This window comes from Pteronotus mesoamericanus, unplaced genomic scaffold (genome assembly GCF_021234165.1).
Source record: "Pteronotus mesoamericanus isolate MK-2021 breed Mesoamerican mustached bat unplaced genomic scaffold, CSHL_Meso_final contig_25, whole genome shotgun sequence".
Classification (NCBI taxonomy): domain Eukaryota; kingdom Metazoa; phylum Chordata; class Mammalia; order Chiroptera; family Mormoopidae; genus Pteronotus; species Pteronotus mesoamericanus.
This window is the reverse complement of record NW_026555105.1, coordinates 10577792-10602532: the sequence shown is the minus strand read 5'-3', so window position 1 is coordinate 10602532 and position 24741 is coordinate 10577792. Positions and strand designations below refer to the sequence as shown.

The 24741-nt window shown below is 52.4% G+C and overlaps 1 protein-coding gene across 1 annotated transcript in view; it reads right to left on the bottom strand.

Annotated features, from left to right (window-relative positions):
• RIMS4 (regulating synaptic membrane exocytosis 4) overlaps window positions 1-24411 on the bottom strand; it is a 48087-nt gene extending 23676 nt beyond the window's left edge. The window contains exon 1 of the mRNA XM_054573701.1: window positions 24286-24411. Within this exon, the coding sequence (XP_054429676.1) occupies window positions 24286-24382 (97 nt within the window). The 5' untranslated portion in view covers window positions 24383-24411. The remainder of the gene's footprint in view (window positions 1-24285) is intronic.
• Between the last annotated feature and the right edge of the window lie 330 nt (window positions 24412-24741).

Genomic DNA, 24741 nt, shown 5'->3' with positions numbered 1-24741 from the left:
TCGAAGCATCCCTCTGCTGCTTCCTCAGTCAACTAAAGAAAGTTACTGAACTTCTCTGAGCCTCAATTCCCTCAGAAAAGAGAAATAATAATAATAATAACACCCACCTCACATATTATTGTAAGGATTAACTGTATTCGTCAGCCCTCATTAGGTTATGCTGCAGTAACAAGTGACCCCCAAATCTCAGTGGCTTAAGGAATAAAGGTTTAGTTCTTGCTTGTATTAACCATCCTTTGTGAGTCAGCTGTGGCTCTATTCCATGAATTATTTTCGGGATGAAGGAGCCAGCCGTATCTGGGACACGTAGTTCTCAGGGCAGGGGGAAAACAGGGATCATGGAGCCAGAACTCTTCCAGCTACTGCACTTTGCTCCATGTATATTTTTAAACTTTTTGTAAGTACAAAAGCAAAGATAAGAAATAGGCCCCCTAATAAAGTGAAGAAGCCAAAAGTATAGGGGGGCGGAGTTCTCTCCCCCTGCACACACATTGAAAAGAGAATGCATCAAACTACCAAATGATTTGCTATAACAAGGAAGCATGTTAGCCCATTATGGCACATTAATTGTGTTAAATAAATCCTCTTGTGTCCCTTGTGGGGCTGAACTCAATGATGTAATATACGCGTAGTGACTGTCGTGATCAAGATAAAGTCACTCAGTAAATTATAACCGCCATTATCAACAAGTAGTGTCACCTACCTACTCTGAGCTAGAGAGCAGTGTCCCCAGTTCCCAGAAACTCTCAGAAACGGAGGCTCTGAGGACAGAAGCAGGTTGCTCCCGGTCCCACCACTGGTAAGTGGTGGGGAGGCGGAATGCAAAACAAATCCATCCACTCCATACGAAGAGCTGAACACAAAGGCTCACAGCAGCGTGATTCCTAACAGTCAAAAAGTGCAAACAATCCACACGTTCATGAGCTGATGACCAAACAAAATGCAGTCTATCTAGATAACGGAATATTGTTCAGCCACAAAAAGGACTGAAGTGCTGATAAATGCTACGACATAGATAAACCTTGAAAAGAAGCAATATGAAAGAACCCAGTCACAAAACACTACATATTCTATGACCCTTTAGATAAAATATCCAGAATAGGCAAAACCATAGAGATAGAAGGCAGGCGAGGGGTTGCCAGGGCCTGCGCTAAGGGGAGGACTTAAAAGTGACTACTAATGAGTGCAAGGGTTTCCTTTGAAGGTGATGAAAATGTTCTACAATTGTGGTGATGAGTACACAACTGAATATACTAAAACCTGCTGAGTCATACATTTTAAAGAGGTGAATTGCGGGCTATGTAATTCTATCTCCATAAAGTGCATATATAGGTATACGTATATAACCATTTCATCTCCTAGACCCTGCTCTTGACCCCTATTCAGCTGAGACCAGTTGGGACCAGCTAGAACCATGGCACACTAGCACTCACCGGAGGAGACCCACCCAGGATGAGCTGCTCTCGGCACCGGCTAAGCCGGCCTCAAGTGCGCATCCCCTGTTGCTCCTGCTCAGCTCATGCAGATCCCATGACCGCTTAAAATCCAGTCTCTTTCTGCCCCACTCTGCAGGAGGGCGGCCCAGGGTGCCCGCTGAGGCTTTCCAGGCAGGAACCTCTCTGCACACCTACCTAATGCAGGCTGGGTTTTCATACTGCTTGGATAGAAGTTCAGCCCTTTATTTGCAAACAGCTGAAACAAAGACCTCCCTTGATCTAGCTTTGGCAGAGCTGCAGAGCAGCTGGGCCCTGTCTTGGCTAAGGAGCCTCAGTTTCTTTCCAGGTCCTCAAATGAGGGCAGGGACATGACTGGCAAAGGTGCCTGGCACTCAGCAGGTACCCTGTACCCATCCAGGAAACCAAAGCCTGCTTAGGCTTCCAAATTCCAGCTCTTGTGCTTCTCAAACTTGAATGTGCAAATGAATCACTCAGGGGTCTTATGAAAATTCAGATTCAGGAGGTGCAGGTGGGTTTGAGATTCTGCGTTTCTCACAACTCCTCGGTGAGGCCGCTGCTGCTGGTCTGTGGCCCACACTGAGCAGCAAGACTTCCGCCCGTGTCACTCCCTCGCTCTCTTCCCGGTTTCTTCACCTTTCTGGGTTGTGCGAGGATCCTCTCGACGTGCTGATGAAAGCTATTCTCTCTTTCCTTAGAAAGCTGCCTGGCACATATACACACAATGTGTTGCATACAACGTTGAGGCTTGCAGTCCATGGGTTAAAAACCTTTCTTTTGTAGCATTCTCATGGGAGAGAGGATGCAGTAGAGAACAGAGGGGTGTGGGGTAGGGGAGCTGCATCTAAGAGTTAGGGCTCCTGGGTCCAGTCCCTGCTTCGCCATGGACTTCCTGTGTGACATCAGACAAGTTTCTGCCCCACTCTGAGCTTTAGTTTCCCCGCCGTGAGGGGACTGGACTAGATGCTGATGATAAATACGTCTTCTTATTTTTGTCACCTCTGGTAGCTGTTACCTAAAATATCCCATGTGAAGAATTCTTAGACCATCTAGACTTGGCAGAAAAGGGGGCCGTGATTGATTGGTGACTCCTGTCATGGTCCCAGGAAAGGGGGTGAGGCGGCTTAATTAATTGGCGATGTCTGCCAAGGTCCCGGGCCTGGAGGGCCCTTCAAGCTGTGACATTCCGTAGCTCATTCAGAGTCATCCCAGGCGGGGCCAAAGAGAAGACTGTGCTTCTCCTCAAGGGGGCAGGGAGGCATCATTCTTTAAGCGGCTGGCCTCTCAAACCTGCCGCCCTGCAGCCCCCTTTGCGACCAGGTAGCAGAATCCCTGCTTCATGGCAGAGAAGACCGCATGTCCTTGTGCTGCCATGCTTGGCTATTTTTAACTCCAAGGACAGAGGCTCAGGCAGAAATTGAAATATAGAAGGGCCGCCGCAGGCCACCCAGCCTCCTGTAGGAGGGGAAGCCACCACCCTCCCTCTGTTCCCAAGTTGCTCCATTGTTGGCCAAGCGAGAGTCAAGGCACGCTTCCAAAGGACGGGAGGGAGGCCCCTCACCTCGCCTCGAGTGCGAATCCTTCCATGGCTCTGCCCCACCGTTCCCCAGGCTGGCCGGTGCCCCTCCTTGGTACAACCAGACGCTCTGCCAGTCCCTATGTACCCGCTACACCTGTAGCTATTTATTCACACGTCCAGCCCACATAGATGTACCGGACCTTCTATTAGTGCTGAGGTCATAACATCGAGCAAGACTGATGGGGGTCTTTGTCCACAGACCCCTTCCAGGCTGGGTAGAAGAAAGACCACAAACAGGATGGCCACAACTTTGTAGCTACGACCCAGCAAATGCTTGGAAGACAATGCACTGCGGTCACTCCCTTGCCTGTGGGCTCCTCAGGAGCTGGGGCGCTCTCGCTCACCTTTCCCTCTCCAAAACCTGAGGCCTGGCCTGGCACAGAGGAGGGTCCAGGGTATATGTGTGGATTAAAAAAAATTACATGAGACCTCTTCTGGAGTTTCAGGTCCTGCAGGAGCCTACCTCAGACCCAGTGAGATTCATTCATTCCCTCAGTCCCCCACCACGCCTTTTCTTGAGCACCTTCTATATGTTAAGTACTGTTCTAGGCGCTGGAGCTAGAGCAGCAAACAAAATAAGGGAGACAAGGTGCCCTCCTGAAGCTCCAACCGAGAAGAGGCAAGCGAACTTTAAACCACACAAATATGCAGAGATGAAGAGAGTGCTAGAAGGTGAGTGGAGGGATGGGTGTTTCACTTTAAAGCAGAGGTGAGGTAGGTGGGTAAAAACCCATAGGAGGTAAAGAAAAGAGACAGGTGGGTATCTGGGCGGGGGAGGGAGTGCTCCCAACACAGACCTCGCTCACAGACAGGCCCTGCGGCAGATGTACGCCTGTCTGTTCTACAGACAGACAGACGGTGAAGCCAGAGTGGCTGGGGCAGGACGAGCAACCGGGTGGTAAGAGGTGAACTGGGAGATGGTGTGGCAGGCGAGGAAGTACGGACTTGGGAAGGCGGACACAGCTTGCATCAAGCCTGGCGTACAGTGGATGGAAACAACGGTGAGGAGGAGGAAGATGGTGATGACGATGATACAAGCAGCTGGCACTCTGGGCGCTGACCACGTGCCAGGTGCTATGCTACAATGCACATGGATTTGTTCATTTAATCCCCATAACAATCCACAAAATAGGTCCTCTCCAATTCCCACTTTACAGATGAGGAGGCCGAAGTTCAACCAGGGGTACACAGCGTGGGGTGGCAGCGCTGGGACAGGGATGCTGGCGGTCTGGGGCCAGGCCGCTCGCTGCCTTCCTGATCGCGCTGGCCCCGTTGCGCATGCGTCGTGAGTACCGGTTTCTTTCCCTCCCAGAGTTCTTCAACCATTTGGGTTCCTTTGAAATATCTTCTGAAAGCTGTTTTTCTCCATTTAAAAAAATTCTGGTTTTCTCCAGAATAAAAAATAAGACACACACATGACACAACTTGCACATAATTTCAAGAGGCTCAAGGTTAGGAACTCAGGCCCTGAAAGTAAGTGCTTTGTAAACATTTGTAGCAAAAAGGTTTCTAAAGAGGCAGGAGGGAAACATGGGCTCTCCTAAACACTAGCTAAAACTGCTACAATTTGTCAAGAGCCTCCTGCCAGTGAGGCACCTGTAGATTCACTGTATCTTTAAACCTCACTTTAACCTGGTGAGGTGATTGTTTTTATGCCCCCTTTACAAACGAGGAAACTGAAGCAGAGAGGTTATGTGATTTGCCCAAGATCACACAGCTGGTGTTTGGCAGAGCTGGACTCTACACCAGATTTAGCTAATCCCAGACTTTACGCCAGATTTAGCTAACCCCAGACTTCAGCCTCTATTCCAGACAGCTTCCCCCTGGAGTCCCTGGCTGTACCCTTCTATCTCCCCAGAGAGGGTCAGAAACTTGCTCAAGGTCTCATAGCTCAGCACATAGAGAGCTGGGTCCAGGACTGTGTTGCCCAATATATTGCATAATAGTACCCACTAGTCATAAGAGACCACTTAAATTAAAATTTTAAAGATTAAGAATTTAGTTTCTCAATAGCACTGGCCACATTTCAAGTGTTAAATAAATCACCTGTGGCCAACAGACATTTCTATGGAGCAGAACTGCTCTAGAACTTATCGCGCAACCCCCAACTCAGGGTTTTTCCACTGTCAGAGGCTACTAGAAATCAGCTTTGCGTGATTATTGAAGTTGATAGAAGGGGAGAAAGGAATAGGGCAGCTGAGGTGGTGCAAGAGAGCAAGCAAGCTCAGAGCAAGGCTCATAGGAGGAAAGCCTAAGTCAGCACCCTGTGCAGGAAAAAAGACACAAGGGCCCCTGACTCGGGACCTACCTCACCAGCAGTGAACACACCTGTACGTCTGATGACAAGGACCCTTTTCCAGCTACGTGTCTCATTCCCTAGTTGATGTGTATGGCTTCTTTACTTGGGGACAAGGTCTTTCAGCCAGTGGAGGCCAAATGGCAGTCCTCTGGGAGAGAGGACTCAGGGACCGAAACTCCCACTCATTTCCCCAGAACAGGGCGGAGACCAAGAGCAGGGGGCGTCCTAGGCCCGCAGGGGCTGGCCAGGGACCCAGCGAACCCGGTGGGGCCCGGACTCCGCGAAGCCACGCTGTGGGCGCTGGGCAGTGATGCAGGGTGGGGCGGGGCCGCAGGCAGCAGGTGAGATGTCAGCTGCCCCTACAGCTGCCAGGGCAGGTCTGAAGACCCGGACCACACTCAGGCTGCAAGCGCAGCTGGGGACAGCGGCTGAGCAGCCGGTCACAGGGTGTTTCCCAAGGATTCCTTTATCCTGTAAGGTGTTCAGCAACATCAGAGCTGGGTTTCTCTGTTGGAGTATTGTGGGGGGAGAGAAGAAAGGGCCACAGAGCTGCCCCCAAACTGCCTGGCACAGAGGAAAGCATGGAGGCTATGGCTGGGGGAGACCCTGAGCCCCGTGCCTGATGGTCCCTCCCACCCTCCCTCTGCCCTTTCTTGCTTCACACGTGTGTGACTGCAAAAAGCTATCAGGAGATGGATGGAAAATGGATTAAATCACTTCCCATCTCTTATCAGCTCAGTGAGGCTTTAGAAGTCCCCTAACACTCTGAGCTTCATCTTCCTATTGGTGTAAGGTGGGTGATTTTACTACCTACTCCAGCAGCTCAGTGCGGCGCAAATACTACTAATAAAACTGATAATGATGACAGCCACTTAGTAAGAACTTTCTCACGATGTGCCTCATCACCTACAGTAGGGCTGGGTATTCATTCAGTACTCGGTGAAAACCTCTAGAAGGTTGAATTTACCATGCAAATGTTTTGTGTAATAGGAGTAATAATAATAATGATAAATTATTATGAAGCATCTTACTACTGTACTGAGTCCCTATCATACACATTATTCAATCCTTCCAGTGACCCGAGAGGTGCGCACTATCGTTATCCCCGTTTAGGAGATGAGGACACTGAGACACAGGGAGTCTAAATCTTGGTTTTAGGTCACAGCTAATAGGGTAGGACAAGGAAGGGGGAGTGGTTCAAATGCTGGCCTGTCTGATTTTAAAACCTATGCAGTTTTGCCCTCAAATTAAATAAGTAGTTTGTAGACAACAAAGGACTGTACAAATTTGATTTTCACTATCATTGCTGTGTTGGAATTAATGGTGAAGGTGACTCTGGGAACAAGGGAAAAGCAGCTTTCTGCAGTCGAGCCGTCTGTCAATGGAAGGGACTACCCCGGAAGGTTGTGGGCTCCCTTTGCTGTCCTCCGAGAGAGGCGGGACTGGGGACTAGGGCACGGTCCCTGGACAGGAGGCTGGGTGGGCACTGTGCATCCCAAATGTGCATGGTCGAACATCAGGACCACCTGGGGAGCTCAGTGCGGGGCAGCGACTTCCACGTCCATCGAAGATTTTTAATTGCGTTGTCTGGGTTGGAGCTCAGCATTCTGGCTCCGGCTGGGAAGCCATGTGCAGGGCCGGTTGAGAGTCACTGGATGAGTGAAATGCTGGGTGGGCGCCCTCCTTGGCCAACACCATTGGCTTCTAGAAGCTGTGGGAACCACCAGAGGAACCCAGGACATGCCAGCAAGAAAGCATGTGATCAATTAGTAATAACGAAAGCCTGCTCGGTGCCAAACATAACACTCCTGGCCCCAAAGACTCCTTCTCCCAGGCCACTTCCTCCTTGGGCTCCTTGTCCCCTTCTTCCCTTTTTCAGCTTCAGTGTCCCCTCCTCCAGAAAGCCTTCCCTGACTCCCAGACATAGGGACGTCTCTCCGGACCTGCACGATGACAAGATTTTTCGTTTGTGGATGCCTGTGTCTACGTCTACCCCCACCACCCCAGGTCGTGATAGAGCCGGTGGCTCGCTCAAGTCCATGCGCCCAGCACCCAGGCCCCGTGCAAGGGCTCCCAGACACTTGGAGAGGCACTTGCTCTGCTCCATGAAGGATGGGCAGAGCTGGCAGCGGGGAAAGCAGCCGCGCAGGAAGTAATCCAGGTCACCAGGTTGGGAGGAAACAGCACCTACAAATTCTCCCTGCCACCGTTCAGAAGCAGCCGGGGCTATTTATAGCTCACAAGCCTTCTGCTTCTGGCATTTAAATGCAGGGCCAGGCATGGAATGAAATCCTGGGTAGGTCTGTCAGTTTTTAAATTTATTTATTTATTTACCTATTTTACAAGAACGGGAACAGAAAGCAGGGAGGAAAGCAGAGTGTGGCTCTTGGGGCGCGTTGCCTGGACCTGCCCTGGCAAGTCTGTGGTCCACAGATAAACCGTTCGCAGCGCCAGCCCTGATCCTAGAAGTCTGTGTCCCTGTGGAGACCAGCCTGTGAAGGTCTTTTTAAGGTGATTTTTAAATAGTGGCTTCAGTTTACAAAACCGTATCACAGCATGGCCCTGCCTTGGTTTAAACGTGCCCTCCTGCATGCACGCGCAAGCACACCTGAAATAGAACGGCCCCAGTGGTTAAACATTCTGCTTTTGGATTACAGAACTGGAGTCATTTTTATTTTCTTTTTGTGTGCTTTCTCTGCATCTTCCCAAAATTTCCACGACGGGTCCACACAGCACAGACTGAGGGCATCAGATGCAAGGAAGCTGGCTCTGCCCGTCTCTGCTGTTTGACCTTGGCAGAGTTCCTTCACTTCCTCATCTATAAAATGGGAACAGCAAGAGGACCTTCCTTGGAGGTTCGCTCTGAGAACTATACAAGGTCACGTGCATGAAATCTTAGCATGGCATCTGGAACACGCAGGAAATGCCAGTGAGCACAATGATATGAATATGTGCAACTTGTGAAAGAACAATATTGTTCTAGAAAATTAAAACGACCGTGGCTCTCCCACTCCAGGTATAGACCGCGGGCCTGGAGGGCTCTGCGGTCCGAGCTCCACGTCCACCTGGCTGGAATGCACCCAACACCCATTCCTTCCCCTCTTAGTCTTGCTTTTCTGACTTTGAAAAGGATGGGGGTGGTAGAGGTGCAGGGGCCTGAACATAGGACTCAGCCCTGGTCTTCCAGAAGGGCCAGGTTCTGGCCATGGCACGAGGGCCTTCCCTAACTCACCCACACCTCCTTCCTGGCCCCACGTCCTTCCTGTGCCCATTTCCTAAGCCACCTACTTTGCCCCCCTGAGGCATAAAGAAACCACAGGAAGCTCCTCCCTGACCTCTCGGGACAATTGGGAGACAGAAGCACCTTCCCCGGGGCCAGACTGACAACCAGCGTCTCCTCTTCAAGGCCACATGCCTCACCCCCTGCTCAATGGGGTCACCCACTTATCTGCTCTGCTTCTCTTTCCTCCTCGGCTGAGGGAGGCCCCGTCCTCTCCTGCGTCACACCTTCGGTACCCAGCGTAGTAGGACAGAGGTCAGCAAACAAGTTAACTGCCTAGAGAACACTTTTAAAAATGATGAGGAATGGCACAGAGCAGAGGTCAGGCTAATGGGTGCAAAATGAGCAGGCCTGTGTTTGACCTCACTATCGAACGGCCCTGGGCCAAAGAAAAGGCTGTCCTCCCTGCGCCTCAGACCTCTTGTCTGTACAATGAGTATGATGACTATACTCCCCTCCTATCCTGATGTTTCAATGGGATATTACAGGCAAAGTGCTCAGTGTACCTGGCCTGTATAAAACACAAAGTAAACATTAGCTATGATGGTAAGGATAATTATTTAAAGTGCAGTATCATGTAAGGATAATTATTTAAAGATGTGGTGGACAAATGGATAGAGATGTGGTACATATATACAATGGAATATTAGTCATAGGAAAGAATGAAATCTTGCCATTTGTGACTACATGAACGGACGTAGAGGGTATCATGCTAAGCGAAATAAGTCAGACAAAGACAAATACCATATGATTTCACTTACATGTGAAATCTCAAAAACAAAGTAAACAAACAAAACATGTAGGATGACAATGATTATCTCGAGGTCCCAGAGCACCAGTCAGCACTGTGCTGCCTAGTCCCGCCTGTGGCTTCTCTCTAGTTGAGGCTGAAGGGGCCCTGTGAACTACTGTGCTGGGTGCTACCCGCATGCAGGCGCCCAGTTGAGGGTAGTCACAGGGTTCAAATTCACCTGTATTCATTTGTCAAGCGGTACACCCCTCTGGTACTAGAGAAGGGGGAACGTTTTTCTAATTCACCCCACTACAGGAGGTACCGTTTTTACTTTAATCACCCAGAGTGGAGGTAAGGGGGAGAAGGGTCTTCCTCTGATGTGCACAAAGGTGCCATACAAACCGTGTGCCTGCACAGGCACCAGAACAAGAGACCAAGGGGGGGGGCCATCCCTGCCTCGCTCTCGCTCTCAGTTCAAAGGATGATGCGGGGCCGGGGCAATGGAGGCCCTCAGACTTATTCTAAATATTTAAAAGTTATAAATCAGGCTATTAAATAAAATATGTCCTCCCCTTCTGCTTTGACAGATATGCCTTCATAATGACCTTGAAAGCCAGGACAGGTTCAAATTTCGAACCCTCAGAGTTCCACAGCCGAATACGGAGTGAGAAGGGAGCTGGCCCTCTGCGGCAGGTGCCCCTTCCCTTCAGGGTCCTCTCCCCACCCCGACACCCACCCCGACGCCCCGCATATCAAGGGGCCCGCTCTGTGCATCTCCGTTCTGTTCTCACTTCCACAAACTGCCACTTCGGGGCCACCTATGAGGACATCGGTGATGGACAAAGCCCACCCTGGATGGAACTAGGGAAGTGGTCTGAGCAGACCCGGGAAGTGGACTCAGAGCCCTCCGGTCCGGGAATTCCGGGGTCCCACGTACCCAGAACGCGGCCTGAAAAGAGAGAACAGAGTGAGCATACCCAGATTTGCCCCAGTGAGGGAGGCTGGAGAGCAACCCAAGAGTGACCCCAAATCGGGGCCTTTCTTCCCAGTCTGAAGGCAGGAACGATGCCGTCCACGGGTCTACTAGCAGCCAGGTCTACCACAACCAGGCGGCGAGGAAACTTACAAGAGCCCAACGTGGGTCAATCCTTTTGGGGACGGTGGTCCAATTTTTACCAAACCCTTTTACCAATCAACAGAGGTGCCGACCACTTGGGGGCAAGGTGGGCACAAGGCTTCTCTCCCCTTTCTTCCCTAGCAAGGCCTTCGGGGGGTTAAATTTCCCAGGCAGCCCCAGGCATCTGCAGGCCTAGTACCATGAGCCCCTTCTGGGGCTGCAGACATTCAGATCCTACTCCCAATTCCTGGCCAGGATTAGGGTCGCAGACAATCACGCAAACCCAACCTTTAACTAAAGAGTGGTGTTCCTTTATTTTTTATTTTAATTTTTTTTTAAGACATAGACATTCACCTCTGGAGAGAAATTATGGGTTTCAGGCATTCTTGACAAAGAGCTTCATTCCAAAAATGTAAAGCTGGCATTTTAAATTTGGTTCTTATTCACTGCTGGAAAGTATTAGAATGAAGATTACAAATTTAATAATGTAACACGGCAGGAATTGGCCCGGCCTCGTCTCCAGGAGAGTAATTTGTTCCTGCCTTCAAACGGGCGCTTCCCAGCCTCCCAGCGTCACCAGACCAACCCGGTGACACACTCCCGACTTGTTCGTGTCTTGTGCTCTGGCCCACGCAGCCAGTCCAGACACCAGGTCATCATCCTCACCGCGTCTGTGGATTCAATACGGGGGCAGTCGGACTCGCTTGGGGACAGTATATAACCACAGTGAGCCATCCTTGGCCTCCTGGCTCCGTGCTTCCCACCTGCAGCCAAAGAGGTCTTTGCAAACCACAGACTGGAGCCTGTCACTTCACTGCTGAAACCCCAACAGGAGCTCAACTGTCTTTAAGCTCAAGTCCAAGAATCTTGACTGTAATGACCTCGTATATTCCAGTCCTGCTATTTCCCCAACCACATGCTTCTTTCCCTGGGCTTTCAAAACACTGTGTGCCCACCGCGGGGCCCCTGAACGGCTGCTCATGATAAGAACCAAGTTAACAGAGCACTACCCGGGCGCCAGGCACTGTTCTCAGCCCTACCCTGTGAGGTGGGCAGTGCGGCCCCGTGGTTAAGCTCAGACTCTGGAGTCCGACAGCTGGGTTCGAAACCTGCCTCTGACCTGTATACATAACCTCTCTGTGCCCTTTCCCCATCTATAAACAGGGATAATGATGGTACCTGCCTCCCGGAGAAGTTGCAAGGCTTGAATGAGTTAGTGGAGGTGGTGTGTCAGCACGGGACGCGCGCTGGACCTTCACCATCGCGATCCCCGTTTTACAGCGAGAGAAACAGAAGCACCGAGGGACTGAACAACGTGGTTAAGGTCACACAAGCCCCTGAGGGAGCGTGGACTCCAGACCCTGAAGCCCTCAGTTTTCACCGTGACACATTCATTGTAGCAATATTGGGGAAATATTTCAAAGGTGCAAACCAGAAATTAAAATCTACCCAAAATTATGCCATGCAGAAGTAATTATAGTTAATATTTCCATCTGTGTGTGTGTGTGTGTGAGAGAGAGAGAGAGAGAGGAGGGAAAGGGAGAGAGGCACACAGACTGGGAGGAGCCAAGGTTTGCCCCCCGCCCCATAACGGACTCCCCAGGACATGCTCTGAGCATTGTGGCACCTGGTCCCACGCCCCTGCCTTCACTTGGCCAACTCTACTCATCCCTTAGGTCTCAGCTTAGCTTCCCTTCCCCTGCTGCACCCCTCAACCCCAAACACGTCAGTTCTCCCAGCTCCAACCTCGCTGGCTCCCGGTAGATTTCTTACATGACTGCTCACCACAGTGGCGGTCAAATTATTAGTTGTTCTTCTGGGTTAGCAAATGTTTAACCCCACCGCCAGACTGTAGACGTCATGAGGGCAAAAACTGGGCTTGCCGTGGGTCACCAGCATCTAGAAGAGGGACTGGCCATCAGCCAGCACTGGAGGAAGACAGGGAAAAATGGAGGGGGCAGGAGAGTGGGAGAGAGGAGGAATAGGAAGGAGAGACAGGTTTGGGACTCCGCTGCACCCTTTCGCGCCAAGTCTCTGTGCCCTTGGTGAAATGCAGACGAGAAGAACACAGTCCCTGACCTGGAGTGACTCACAGTGTGGCAGCAGAAAAGCAATAGAAGCTGGTGTGAAAATACTCCTGCTCCCTCGCTCCTGGGATAATGGGGGTGCGTGTTATACTGCAGGGTCTGGAAACGATGGCCCATGAGCTAAATCCAGCTCACTGCCTATTTTTGTAAATAAAGTTTTATTAGAACACAGCCTCACCTAGCAGGTGCATACTGTCTGGAGCTGCTTTCGCACTCCAACGGCATGACTGAGCAATTGCAAACGAGATCTACTGGCCCTTGAAGACTAAAATATCCACCGTCTGGCCCTTCACAGTGGAGTTTTGTTCTAAGCCTCCCAGAAGCCCCCAGCAAGGCTCAGCTCAGTTGCTCTCAAACAGGCAGAAACAGGGTCTCAAATGCAGGCATTCTTATGACCGATCCAGGGCTCATTCCATGGCAAATCAGCTACCCCTAAACCTTCCACCTCAGGTAGCCTGCCAGGGCCCCTGCCCACTTCTCTGTAAATGGAGCCAGTTTTCTGTGGGGATCAGGTGACATCAAACGGGCAAAAGTGTTCTGTCAGACCCAAAGGGCTTTATGTTTGCCAGGTGCCAAGTAGAAAATCAAGATAGATACCCTTCAAAGAAGTACTCGGGAAAAAGCCCATTAGGAAGCACAAAATACACATATATGTATACATGAAAAAAAATGAAATGCAGTACAGAATGTTGAAAGACCACAAGCACTGGAGGCAAACCTCGGTCTGAAGCCCTCCTTAGCCCTCACTGGCTGTGTGACCTTGGCCGAGCCAAGGGTTTATCCAGACACTCGGTTCTTCCAGCCCACCAGATGCAGGGATCCCATGCACCTCTGCAGAGACAGTGACTTGAAACAGGGATTTCAGCACAGAGGGGGCCCCACCTGCTCCCCCCCAGCCCCAGACACATGTGGGCGGGGCCAGCCCGGCCAGACCCTCTTTGCCAAGCAGGAGTGTCTGTGCATATTTCCTGTGAGCTGCTGTGGGATCTGGCTCACAGCTGTCCCTTCTTTGGAGAACTGCTCTGAGCTGACGGGAGCTGCCCTGCCCCAAAATTTATGATGCCCCCAACAACCTAGGGGACAGCCCAGGACTGACTGAGCAGGAACGCAGAAGACCAGTCAACTCTGTGACGCTCCCCCCCACCCAGCACTTCCCACGGAGCAGGCTGAGGCTGGCCTGCAGCCCCGCGCCCCCCTCACCCCCCTTCGCATCTCACCTGCGAGCACTCCCACAGCACATCCCCTGCTCGAGAACCCATGTCTCAGGCTGAGACAGTGGGAACAGGCGGGGAGAGTTCTCCCATCTATTGCATTCTTTTGAACGTGAAGGCTGATGGGAGGAGCCTAAGAACACTGAAAAGGCACAGTCAGAGATATTGTGGATTCAGTTCACAATAAAGATCCACAATAGGGGATCTCAAAGGGAGTCAGAATCTTTTTGTTGTTGGAAGGCCCTCAATTTATAAAACAAAAACAAAAAACCGTAACATCTGTGGAGTGCAACACACCGTGGCGGGCCTGTCCATACATGTTTATTTCTCCCTCATGGGCGACACCCCCGTTTCCCAGCACTCAGCACACTCAACACAACCTGGGCAGAAGCGGCAGCTTCCTGGGCCCAGATGGCTTGGGTGAGAGTTGGTCTGGGCCTGGGTGGGCCCCAGAGGCACCTGGTCCAACCTTGGTGTTAGGCCCAGGCAGATGAAAGATGTTTCTCAAGACATTTGCTGAATAACTAATTAATTTCCATTACGGGCCCCAATTAGTGACACGTTCTCCCACCCACTCGCAGGGCGACTCCAGGTGGCATTTTCCGGGGACACCAAATGCTGGTAACGGAGGGTGCAGACTTGAAGCCTCAGGTTCCAACAGGGTCTGGAGTGGTGCTTGGAACACGTCAGGTGAGAGAGAAAGGGCCTGGCAGGGAGTCTGGAAACACGGGTTCTATTCTTGGCTTTGCCAGAGACCTGCAGTGAGGCTCTGGACAACCTGTGCGATCCCACTTTGGGCTTCGAGTGTAAATGAGTAAATGACCTCAGACAGACCTCACCTTGACGGCACTGAGAGAGTAACAGCTGTCACCGCTGATACACTTTTACTGTGTGTGGGCCCTCTCCAGCGCACCTTACAAATACGTACTCATTTACCCCTCATGGCACCTTCGAGGCGGGGAGGGCTATTATTAGGCCCTTTTACAACTGAGGAAACTGAGGCTCAGAGAAGTTAAGTAACTTACTCAAGGTCACACAGCCAATAAGTGGCAAAGCCGGCATTCAAACCCAGGCCCTCCGGCTGCAGAGCGTGTATTGTAACCATCACCATGCCCAGCTGCCTCATCGCCTGACTTCTTGAACCCTCAGTGTCTGGCACAGGGCTCGGCGCCATCCCGAGCGCTTAAGTATCCTTTTGTGCTTTTAAAATGTTGTACCGCCTGCATGTCCTACCTAATCCAAATAGTACTTGTTCTTTTAAAAATCATTCCATGACCAATCAGCCAAAGATCAGCTATAAACTCTGGTAGCAGGGGACACTCTGGGGATGAAAGCGACTGGCCAGGGGCTATCGCAGAGGAGGGGACGACTCCAAAGGAGGGTCTAGGGGACCTGGACAAATGTCCTCCATCTTCTAGGACCCCCTGGTTGTATCTCAGCCAAGGCCACCAGACCCTCACTCTGCAGATCGGGATTACGAGGCCCAAAAGACAAAGGGAGGTGGCTGGAGGCGACGCTGAGGTTCAGCAGAGACCTCTCCTCCTGGCTCCTAACGCAGCCTCTGGGGCCCCACTGGGCACACAGGAAATGCCAGCCGGCCAGGCCAGAGCCGCACCCAACGCCAGGCAGCGCGCTCCGCTGCCCCGCCCCTCCTGCACCCAGGAAGGCTACAACAGCAGGAAAGGCAGCACTTCCACTTCCCGGGTGCCTTCTAATCCTCACCAGGCAGGAGCTGCTCCATTTTGTGAAGGACAAGGACAAGGCCCAAGACAGTTACACACCACAGTCAAGGCACACACCCAGGACTGGGCAGAGGCTCGGACCCGGGCGTGGGCCTCCAACGTCCGTGCTCTCAGAGAGTTATTTCCCATCAGTTCAGGGCAAGTCCCACCTGGAAACTATTCATCAGCGCTTTTGTCTTCACACTCTGAGTTTTATAAGACTGGATGGGAATCTTATCACACCATAAGGCTTGTCCCCGCGGCCTCCAATCTGAGATAAATCTCAACCTTTCCTAGAAAATTACCACCGACCCCTTTCTGAGAAGCATCTAAATGAACTGACTCAGTAAGCTCCCCTCGTAGCATTTCCCAGCATTCTGCCCATTTACATGGATAATTTCTTGATTCCTTTGATTTACTTCTTCCCAGCAGAGGCTTGTCCTCAAATGAACCTCCTGGTTTTCGCACATAGCCTGCCTTTCCCCAGCGCAGGGAAGGGGCTGTGTCCTGTTCCCTCTGGTAAATGTGCCAGACCTGACCCCCTCAGAATGCCCGGAGCCGTCTGGGCCCTACATCCACCAAAAGGGTATTCTGGCCTGATGTGTTATACAGGCCTATTCACTTATCATTTCTACAAGTGAAGACTTCCAAACGGATTTATGTGGCCCTTCACCTTAAACTTGGTGCCAAGCAGGGCAGCAGCCAAGGCTCGTTCGATCTGAGACCATGTGACACAAACAGGTGCGCCTGAAGACTATACCTGGGTGCTGAATTTGGTGCTCAGTGTCCCAGCATCTAAGACACAGGTAGCTGGGAGACATCCCAACTTCGTTTCTCTCCAGCTTTTTCCTCTCACCCCGTGGTTCTTGGTATAGGGTCCCTGGGCCAGCAGCATCAGGATCAGCATCACCGGGAAACTTAGAAATGAGATTTCCAGGTCCCGCGCCAAACTGAATGAGAAATTCTGGGGTGGGGCCCAGCAATCTGTGTTTTAACAAGTCCCCTAGATGATTCTGTCCCATTAAAACGGACAGTGATAGCCACAACTGCAGCAGCTACCACTGACTGAGCACCTACTATGTGCCCAGCATTAAATCCAATCTCGTTAGTCCTCACAGCTGAGGAAACCTGAACGCCACATGCCCGGCTCTGGGGAAGGTACATGCTGTGCATTAGGTCGTTTATTCCTCGCAGTAACCCTTTGAAGAGCTTACTATTCTCATGCTCCCATTTTACAGGTGAGAAAATTGGGCCCCAGACAGCTGAAGCCATTTGCTCAAGGTCCCATGACTTAGAAGTGGCCGAGGCAAGAGGAAAAATCAGATCTGCTGGACTCCAAAGCCATGCTCCTTCTGTCCCACCACGGAAGCTCCCCAGTGTCCTGCACAGCTACGGCAGCCCGAGGGGCCACAAAGCTGGGTCGGGGGAGATTCGAGGAGGTGAGCAGACCTCCGCGGCACCCTTCTGGCTGCAACATGGAAGGAAGCCACATGGTGCATCCAAAGGAACCGCCATCTCTGTCTCAGGAGCAAAAAAGGGACTCAGGAGGCTTGTTCTCAGCCTCTCTCTGAGTTTATGGCTTCAAGGGCGAGGGAGCTTTTCTCTTCCCACTCTGGACCTCAGTTTCCCCACCTGGTATCATCATCACTGTCTACAAGGCTGAGTGGTCTGCCCCCAGTTTACTTCTCTGGCCTCGTCTCCCCTCACGTACTCGGTCTAACCATGTTGGTCTGAACAACCAAGCTCACACTGACCTCAGGGCCTTTGCACCAGCTAGTTCCCTCGGCCTGGATCACACTAGGCCCTCATATTTCCATTGCTGTCTCTCCGTCATTCAGGCCACAACTCAAATGTCACCTTCTCAGTGAGCCTTCCCTGGCTACCTTACTTAATGTCGTCTCTTATCCCATTAAATACCTCACTTCATTCCACTTAACACAATCTGAAATTATTTCTTTTGTCATTGCTTACCGGTTTATCGTCTGTCTCCCTTCACCCCAGAACATAACTCCATGAGAGTGGGAACCATGCCTGCCTCATTTCCCAATGTATCCCCAGGACCCAGGACTGAGCAGCTAATTAAATATTAGCTGAATGAGTAAATACCAAAGGAAAAACCCCAGACTCAGAGGCCAGAGTCCTGGATCCTTAACATGTGACCCTGGCAAAGCCACTCGGCCTCTCTGGGCCTCAGCTTCCCCGGCTTGCCGAATGAGGAGCAGGGACTAGACGCTCTCTGTGTCCTTCTACGACTGCCAGTCTTGGAAAGCTGGGCCTGGAACCTGCCCAGTCGGTCCACCCAGGAGAGGCAGCCGCCTGGCCGCCGAGTTCTCGCACACCCCCTTTGCAGAAACTGTTAATGAAGTGCGCACTGCTAAACGCAGTTACAATTATGGGGGCTAAGAATAAGGTGCTGACATCAGCCTCTCCGTTTCTGAGTGAATCAGAAGAGGGGGGGAGAGGAGGGGACATGGCACTCTGGAGCTGTCAAGTGGAAATAGCACAGCGTTAAATATAATCCAGCTCTGGCCTACATCGGCCTGGAGAGGCAGGTGATGGCTGGCCCCCGGGGCCAGGGCAGACAACTGGATTCTTCAAGGAGGCCAGGCAGCCCTGCGATGGGGATCATCCAGGAACCGATGGCCAGGAAGGCACACCAGGGGGCTGGGCAAACTGCAATGGGGTGGCGGACCCTAAAGGGGTGCCTGTGAATGTGAACAGGTCCCCATACCACAGCCTTTGCCACTTGCTGTTGCAATAGCACACGCACAGCCCAAGGACTTCACTGCTCTTTCCAGCCTGGAATCTCCTTTCATGCCACGAGATACAGGGCAACCTCCGCAGTTGGGCACATCTGGGTTTGCATCGCTGCAATGCAACCTGAGAGAGAGGTCAAGTGCTCCAGGCTGCATGGCTTTTCCTCATCTGCCAAGTGGGTACATCTGCACCGGTGGCTGCCTTCTGGCTGCTGCAGGATTCAACGAGATTGCGGAAAGCACTGAGCATGGCCAAGCAGCCTTTCAGTCCTTTTATTTTTACAACCCTCAGAGATGCTCAGACAAGGAGAATTCACCTTTATTTCTTTTTCTTTTTTTCAGAATAAGGAAACTGAGGCCCCAGCGCTAAAGAGAAGTCAACTCCAAAAGCCAGGGGGTAAACCACGCTGGGGAGGGAGGGAACTCAAGTGCAGCTGGCTGGCCATTCCAGGAGGCTAGAGGCTGGGAGTTGGAGCTCTGACATTAAGACAGTGGGACGGACTGTACCGCTTGAAGGGCTTGAAGGGGGGGCGGGGGCAGAGAACAGGTTACAGTCGGAGAGATGTCTACACCCTTTTGAGCACATTCTCCAAAACTGCCGCTTTCTAACAATTCTTAAAAGACACGCTCACATGAATGACAGTTGTTAAGCCGTAATGAAACGATGTTAGAGGAGGAACCCTAAAAGAAAGGCCCTGAGACAGGAGAGGTCAGCTGACCAGAAGGCTCTCTTCTGTTCTCGCTCTCCTCCACGCCTCCGCTGCCCTCACCAGCTAGAGCTGACTCTGCCCCTGGGATGGGGGTGGGTGGGGCGTGAGGCAGCGGCTTCCTCGAAGGAAGACAAGGTGGATGGACCCCTCCTTCCCCCTTCCCACCAGGCAGAACCCAGTGGGTCTCTGGCAGCTGCAAAGGCAAGGAAGCTGAGGCCATGAGTCTGGCAGCTTGGGGACAGGGATGAGGAGATGCCTGAGGGAGAAAGAATTTAAGAAAAGGGCTCTCGCAGCATCCAAGCACATCCTCTCACCAGGGACCTGTGTAGTGGGGGAAGGGGTGAAGCCCTGTGCACCTGACTTTTCTGAGATACTTCTTTCAGGGTAACTGGATTAAGATACAGTAGTTTGGGTCCTTATTCTCACCCCATCCCACAGCTTGAACCACGGGAACAATTGGTTCCATTCTTTACCGTGCCTCAGTTACCCAAATCTAGAAGAGTTCTACCCAACTCCCAAAGCGTAAAGAAGACTGCACTTGGTGGTAAACTGGGAGCGGGGAGGGGAGACAGGAAGTGGCCTGCCCTAGGGATGAGGGTGGGGAGGGAGGCTCCAAAACCTCAACCTCATGCCCTCAAGTGGCCCTGACCCCACGGGATATTTTAAGGCCTCCTCCTCACCATTTCCCCTTGTCCACCCAGCCCCCGCCTAGGGCTGAAGCTCTCTGTTCCCACCATCTCAGGGGGAAGGGGTGGAACAACAGGACATTTTGTTTCCCAGAAAAAGCTCAGGTCAAATTTCAAGGACAAAAGTTAGCACTTGGTCTGGGAAAGAAAACTCTGCCAAATGGAATAAATGGGGGAGGGAGGGGATTGGAGCTCTGACTCCCCCCGCAGGGATCTGTCTGGCAAGATATGGGTACTACCTCCGCCCCTCAACCCAGGAGAAGTAACTCAGACTGCCTCCTTCCATTTCCCCTCTGTCCAAAAAGAAGAGGAGGGGGCTTTGGTACTTGTTTCGGGGACCCATCCACCATGCCACCCCACCCACCAGATTGGGCCTGAGCAGAAGAGGGAGGCGCCACGAAGGGCTTTCCAGCCCAGAGATGTGGCCCGAACCACTAGGAAAGGGACCGGTAGCCAGCCGGTGTTGCCATGGCAACTTCCTCCCTGCACTAGATCAAAGCATCCTATAGGCAAATCAGAGCTGGCTGCTCCAGCTTCTCCGCCCTCCTCCCGGGCGGGGGAGCTCTGGATGCCAAAAACACTTGGTCGGACTCAGGGGCATCATCCTCAATTCCAGACTCTGCTCTAACAACCCCCTTTGGTGTTTGCTGCAAACTGGAGACTCCCTGCTCTCAGCTGTGCCCCCAGGCAGAGTGACCGGGCTAGGACTGTCGATGTGATGAAAATTACCTGTTCAGGAAGAACAGGGGCAAGGGGAGCTGGGGGCTCCCCACCTTCTTGTTATGCATGCAAGTCCCCCAAACCCCCATCTTTAAACCCGTTCCAAGAAGGAGTGTGCCTTAGGAGCTGTAACAACGCAATAAAATCAGCTCATTAAAAATTATAATAGCTACCATTTCTGAGAATCAGATGTTCCCCTTCCCCAAACCCACAGATTCTTTTTCACAGTCCTGTTCAGAAACAAGTCTTACTTGGTAATATGACAGATAATAGCTAACAGGTACACAAGCCTACCCAGTGCCAGGCACTGACTGTAGCAAGCCCTTTGCATCCCCCAAATGGCATAATAATCAAAAGCACAGGTGCCTGAGTCAGGTTGTTCAAGTTCAACTATTAACTCTCTCACTTCCTGGTTGACTGACCTTGAATGAATATTCTCTCTGTGCCTCGATTTTCTCATCTGAAAATGGGGAGGTTAAATGTGAATTTTACAGGGCTGCTATGAGGAAAGCATTAAAATAATATATTTAAAGTGTCTAGGGAGATGCTTAGTCCAAGGTAATCATTTTTAAAATGTTGACCTTATGTGGTGAATGCTATGATTTTCTTTATCATACAGACGAGAAAGCCCAGGCCCCATGTCTAACTCCTCCCCCCAACCCTCCCCAATTATAAACTCAGTGCCAGCAAGGCTGGGCAATGGAGACAGACACAAAAATGGTCCCAAGTGCAGGCCTCTCTAAAACCTCAGCATCTTTGTGAGAAAGGAGCAAAAGCAGCGTAAGAAAGGAGTTCTGAGTGTGCAAGGGAAGACATTCCTTGAGAGGAATGCTAGGAGTCTGCAATGACTACCATCCTGAGCCCAAAGATGGCTAGAAAAGGGGGGGAGGAAGGGCAGCTTCTTTGGCCCACAAAATGTCCAGACCTCCCAAGCCCAAGACAGGCAAGTGCTCTGGCCCAGAGAAGGCTAATGAAATAGTCTCCTCCTCACACGGTTTCTTAGGGAACCAGCTAAAGGGTGGCATGTAAGCCCTGGCTCTGGCTCGACCGGGCAGGTGGAAAAGGTATCTTCAACAGGAGTCGGAAACAGCAATAAGGGAGGAACCTAGACGCGCCAGAGGCCCTTCCAGGACACACTTCCGAGCCACCGCGGGGACCTGGGGAGGGAGTGGGGAAGAGGACTACGGACTACGGAGGGAAGCCGGCTCTGACAGCCTTCCTCCGGAAGCAGTCTTGGTCCAGCGTCTGAGAGATTATTCAAGCTGCTTTTAGAAATTAGTTCAGCGCGATGCTGTTCTAAAAGAATAAATCCAGAAGGCTTTTTTTTTTTAGGAGAAAATTAATGACTTGGAGGAGAACAAGAGAAATTAAGCACTAAGACAACGCTCCCTACTTCCGATTTTCACCAGACAATCATTAGTCTTCAGGAAATGAAACTTGACTTTCTCCCTCCCCCTCCCCAAACTCAGGCATCCCTCAAGATGATCAGACAGTGAGCGTGAGGTGCCCAAACCAAGCTCTTGGTTGTCAGCTGCTCCCTGGGGTCGCCTCACCTGGGAAACATTTCCTACACAGAGAGATTTGGCTTTCGAAAAATCCTCTCTCTGAGCGAGGGCTCGTGCTTTACTGGAAAGAGAACCTGATTTTAGTCTCAGCTCTGCACCTGCCTCACTGGTGACCTTGGGTTACATACACGCGCACTGGGGTTTTAGTCTCTCACACATGTATATTCGTTCTCTCTCTCTCTCCCTCTCTCTCTCACACACACATTTGGGAGCAAAAAGAAAAGGGGGCAGGTTTGGACATGATGATTTCTAGGCCTTTTCCAAGGGAAAAACTTAAGAATTTGGAGAAATCCCTGGAAGAAACATCATGTGGACCTTTTAAAAAAATCTCCAAAATTACATGAAGTGACCTATTCTGACTTAAGGGAAATCAGAGCAAGTCACCCGCAACAAGCAATAATCACCAAGGTATCTGACCCATGACACGGAGCTAACTGTTCCTGTCACAGATGCTCCTACACACCAAAGTGCTGGCCCAGCCTGCGACTCGAGACCCAAGGGGCCTGTTGAACTTCAGGGAGGTCCCGGACCATCAGTCAAGTCAGGGGTAGGGGAGCCAACTCACCGAGGCTGGCGGGGCTCCCTCCTCAGCCCCCATAGAGCCTGATTTCTTCTCTCTGATGCTGCTCCCATGGAGGCCACAGAGGTAGAGAGCTCCTCCAGTCCTCCTCACCCGACCTTGTTCCGAGTAATACAACCTCCCTCAGCTACATCAAGGAGGCGGTGAAGCCCTTGAACCTCAGTGGGGGTTTTTTTTTGTGGGTTTTGTGGTGTTTTGTTTTGTTTTGTTTTTGCAAAATGGTGATTCTGTTAAACGTCTCTGCAGTAACCATCTTTACCCTACTGCCATCTCTAGGTCAAGAGCAAGACAGGTCCGCCAAGGGTCTGCCACACACCCGCATTCATTCACTTAGCCAACAAATTCTTCTAGAGAACCTTCTTCCCTTTTCCCCACATGCCTCCTACTCCAGTAGGGAGATAGGCGCCCACATCACCCAGGGCTCGATCCCATGGCTTACCGGATAACAGGCTGACCAAACAAGAGTCCCTGCTGCAGGGAGTCTTAAGCAGGCCCTGTGAACTTCCAAAAACTATGGACAAATTTTTGATGTACATACGTGTACTTTGTTTTAGAGATAGTCCTTTTTTTCCATCAGGTTCTCAAAGGTGTCCATGGAGCCATTTTGCTCTTCTCCACACATACCCCTCTTCCCTCTGTCCCCTGATGGAATTCACATACTCTCAGATTTCGGCTTATGAAACACTTTGAACTCCATCCACCCTTGTGTCTGAGGCACTGCCATCCCATTTTGCAGATGAGGATATCAAGGCTAGGGGTGGCATGACTTGCTCAAGGTCACAGCTAATAAGTAGAGAAGCAAGACTGGAACCTGATTCTGACTCCCAGGCCGGTGCGCTCTGGGGAACTCTCACCCGAACCCTCTGGCTTCCCCACCTGTTGGTGAATTCGCTTCCGCAGGGCAGAACCTGATCTAGAGCCCTTCTGCGCCCTCTGCCTGGTCCCAGGGCCCCAAAGAGCAGGTTTCCCTACTCTCGGGCGCTGGCTGAGGTTTCATGCAGGCCAGGGTGACAGAGGTTCGGGCTGCGGGATGGTGCCTGGGTTCAGCCCAACCAGAAGGGCTTCTCCAGGGACAAGAGCACCCAGGGTCAGGGGCACACTCCGGAGAGCGTGCAGGTGTAGAGTTGGCGCCGCCCTACGCCTATCTGGAGGACCAGCGGGCTGGAAAGGAGAAGATAGGCCGTCACCCGGCCAGCTCCCCCTACTCCACGCCCGGATCCGCTCCAGACTGATAAAAAGCCGGGAGTCCGGAGACCCCGCCTCTAGAAGAAGCGGAGAAGAGACAAGCAGGGTACTAAGGACCTTGGCCGCAGGGCAGGGGGTCTAGGGCAGGGAGCCTCCGGATGCAGCCAAGACAAAGATGGAGAGTTAAGGTCTGCGCGCCACCTCCAATGGCGGGGGGCGCGTCGGAGCCCCAGGGGCGCGTCGGAGCCCCGGGGTTTGAAGAGTGGGTACACACGAGAGGTTCAGGAAGGGTGGTAAGTCCGATCCAGGGACCACACAGGAGGCATCCAGTAGGCGCAGGTGAGTAGGGAGAGCTGGGTCCAGGCGACCCAAAGGACCCACCTGCGGGAAAGGGGTGAATGAATGCAGAGGATCTCGGGGTCCCTAGGGGGCGGCGGAAGGCTAGAAGACATCGCCTCCTGGAACCTGCGGGTCCCGTGTTGGGAAAGGAGACCCTAGGGCGCATCCTCTAGAGGGGTTGGGGGTGGGGAGGAGAGAGAAGCCACCTCTAAGGGAGCAGGAGGAGCGGGTCGGGGAGGGGGCCTTCGGATTTGGAAGCTTACCCGCGTCCTCATCGTCGAAGGAGTTCATGCATGGGAAGTAGATGGCAAGAGCCTCGAAGGAGGCTGACAGGCTGAGGCGGCTCTGCGAGCGCTCCATGCCGGCGCCGGCGCCGGGCGCCTCGGCCGCCGCGGCAGCGGCGGGCGGCTTGGGCAGCTTGGCCGCCCCATTCTTCACGCGGAGTACGGCGCGCGGCGTGGTGGCGGCGACCCGGGGCCAGGCCGGGGCTCCGCGCCGGGGCTGGCGGGGGCGGCTGGGCCGGCGGACGGGCGGGCCGGGAGCTGGCGATGCGCGGAGCCCGAGGCGCGCTGCGCTCCCGGTGGCGGTGGCGCTGGCGGTGGCGGCGGTGGTGGCGGCGCAGCGCGCTCTGGCCCGCGGCGCCCCCCGCCGGCCGCGCGGGGCGGGCTCGGAACCGGCGCCGCAGCCAATGGGCGCCGCCCGGAGGAGGGGGCGCTGCG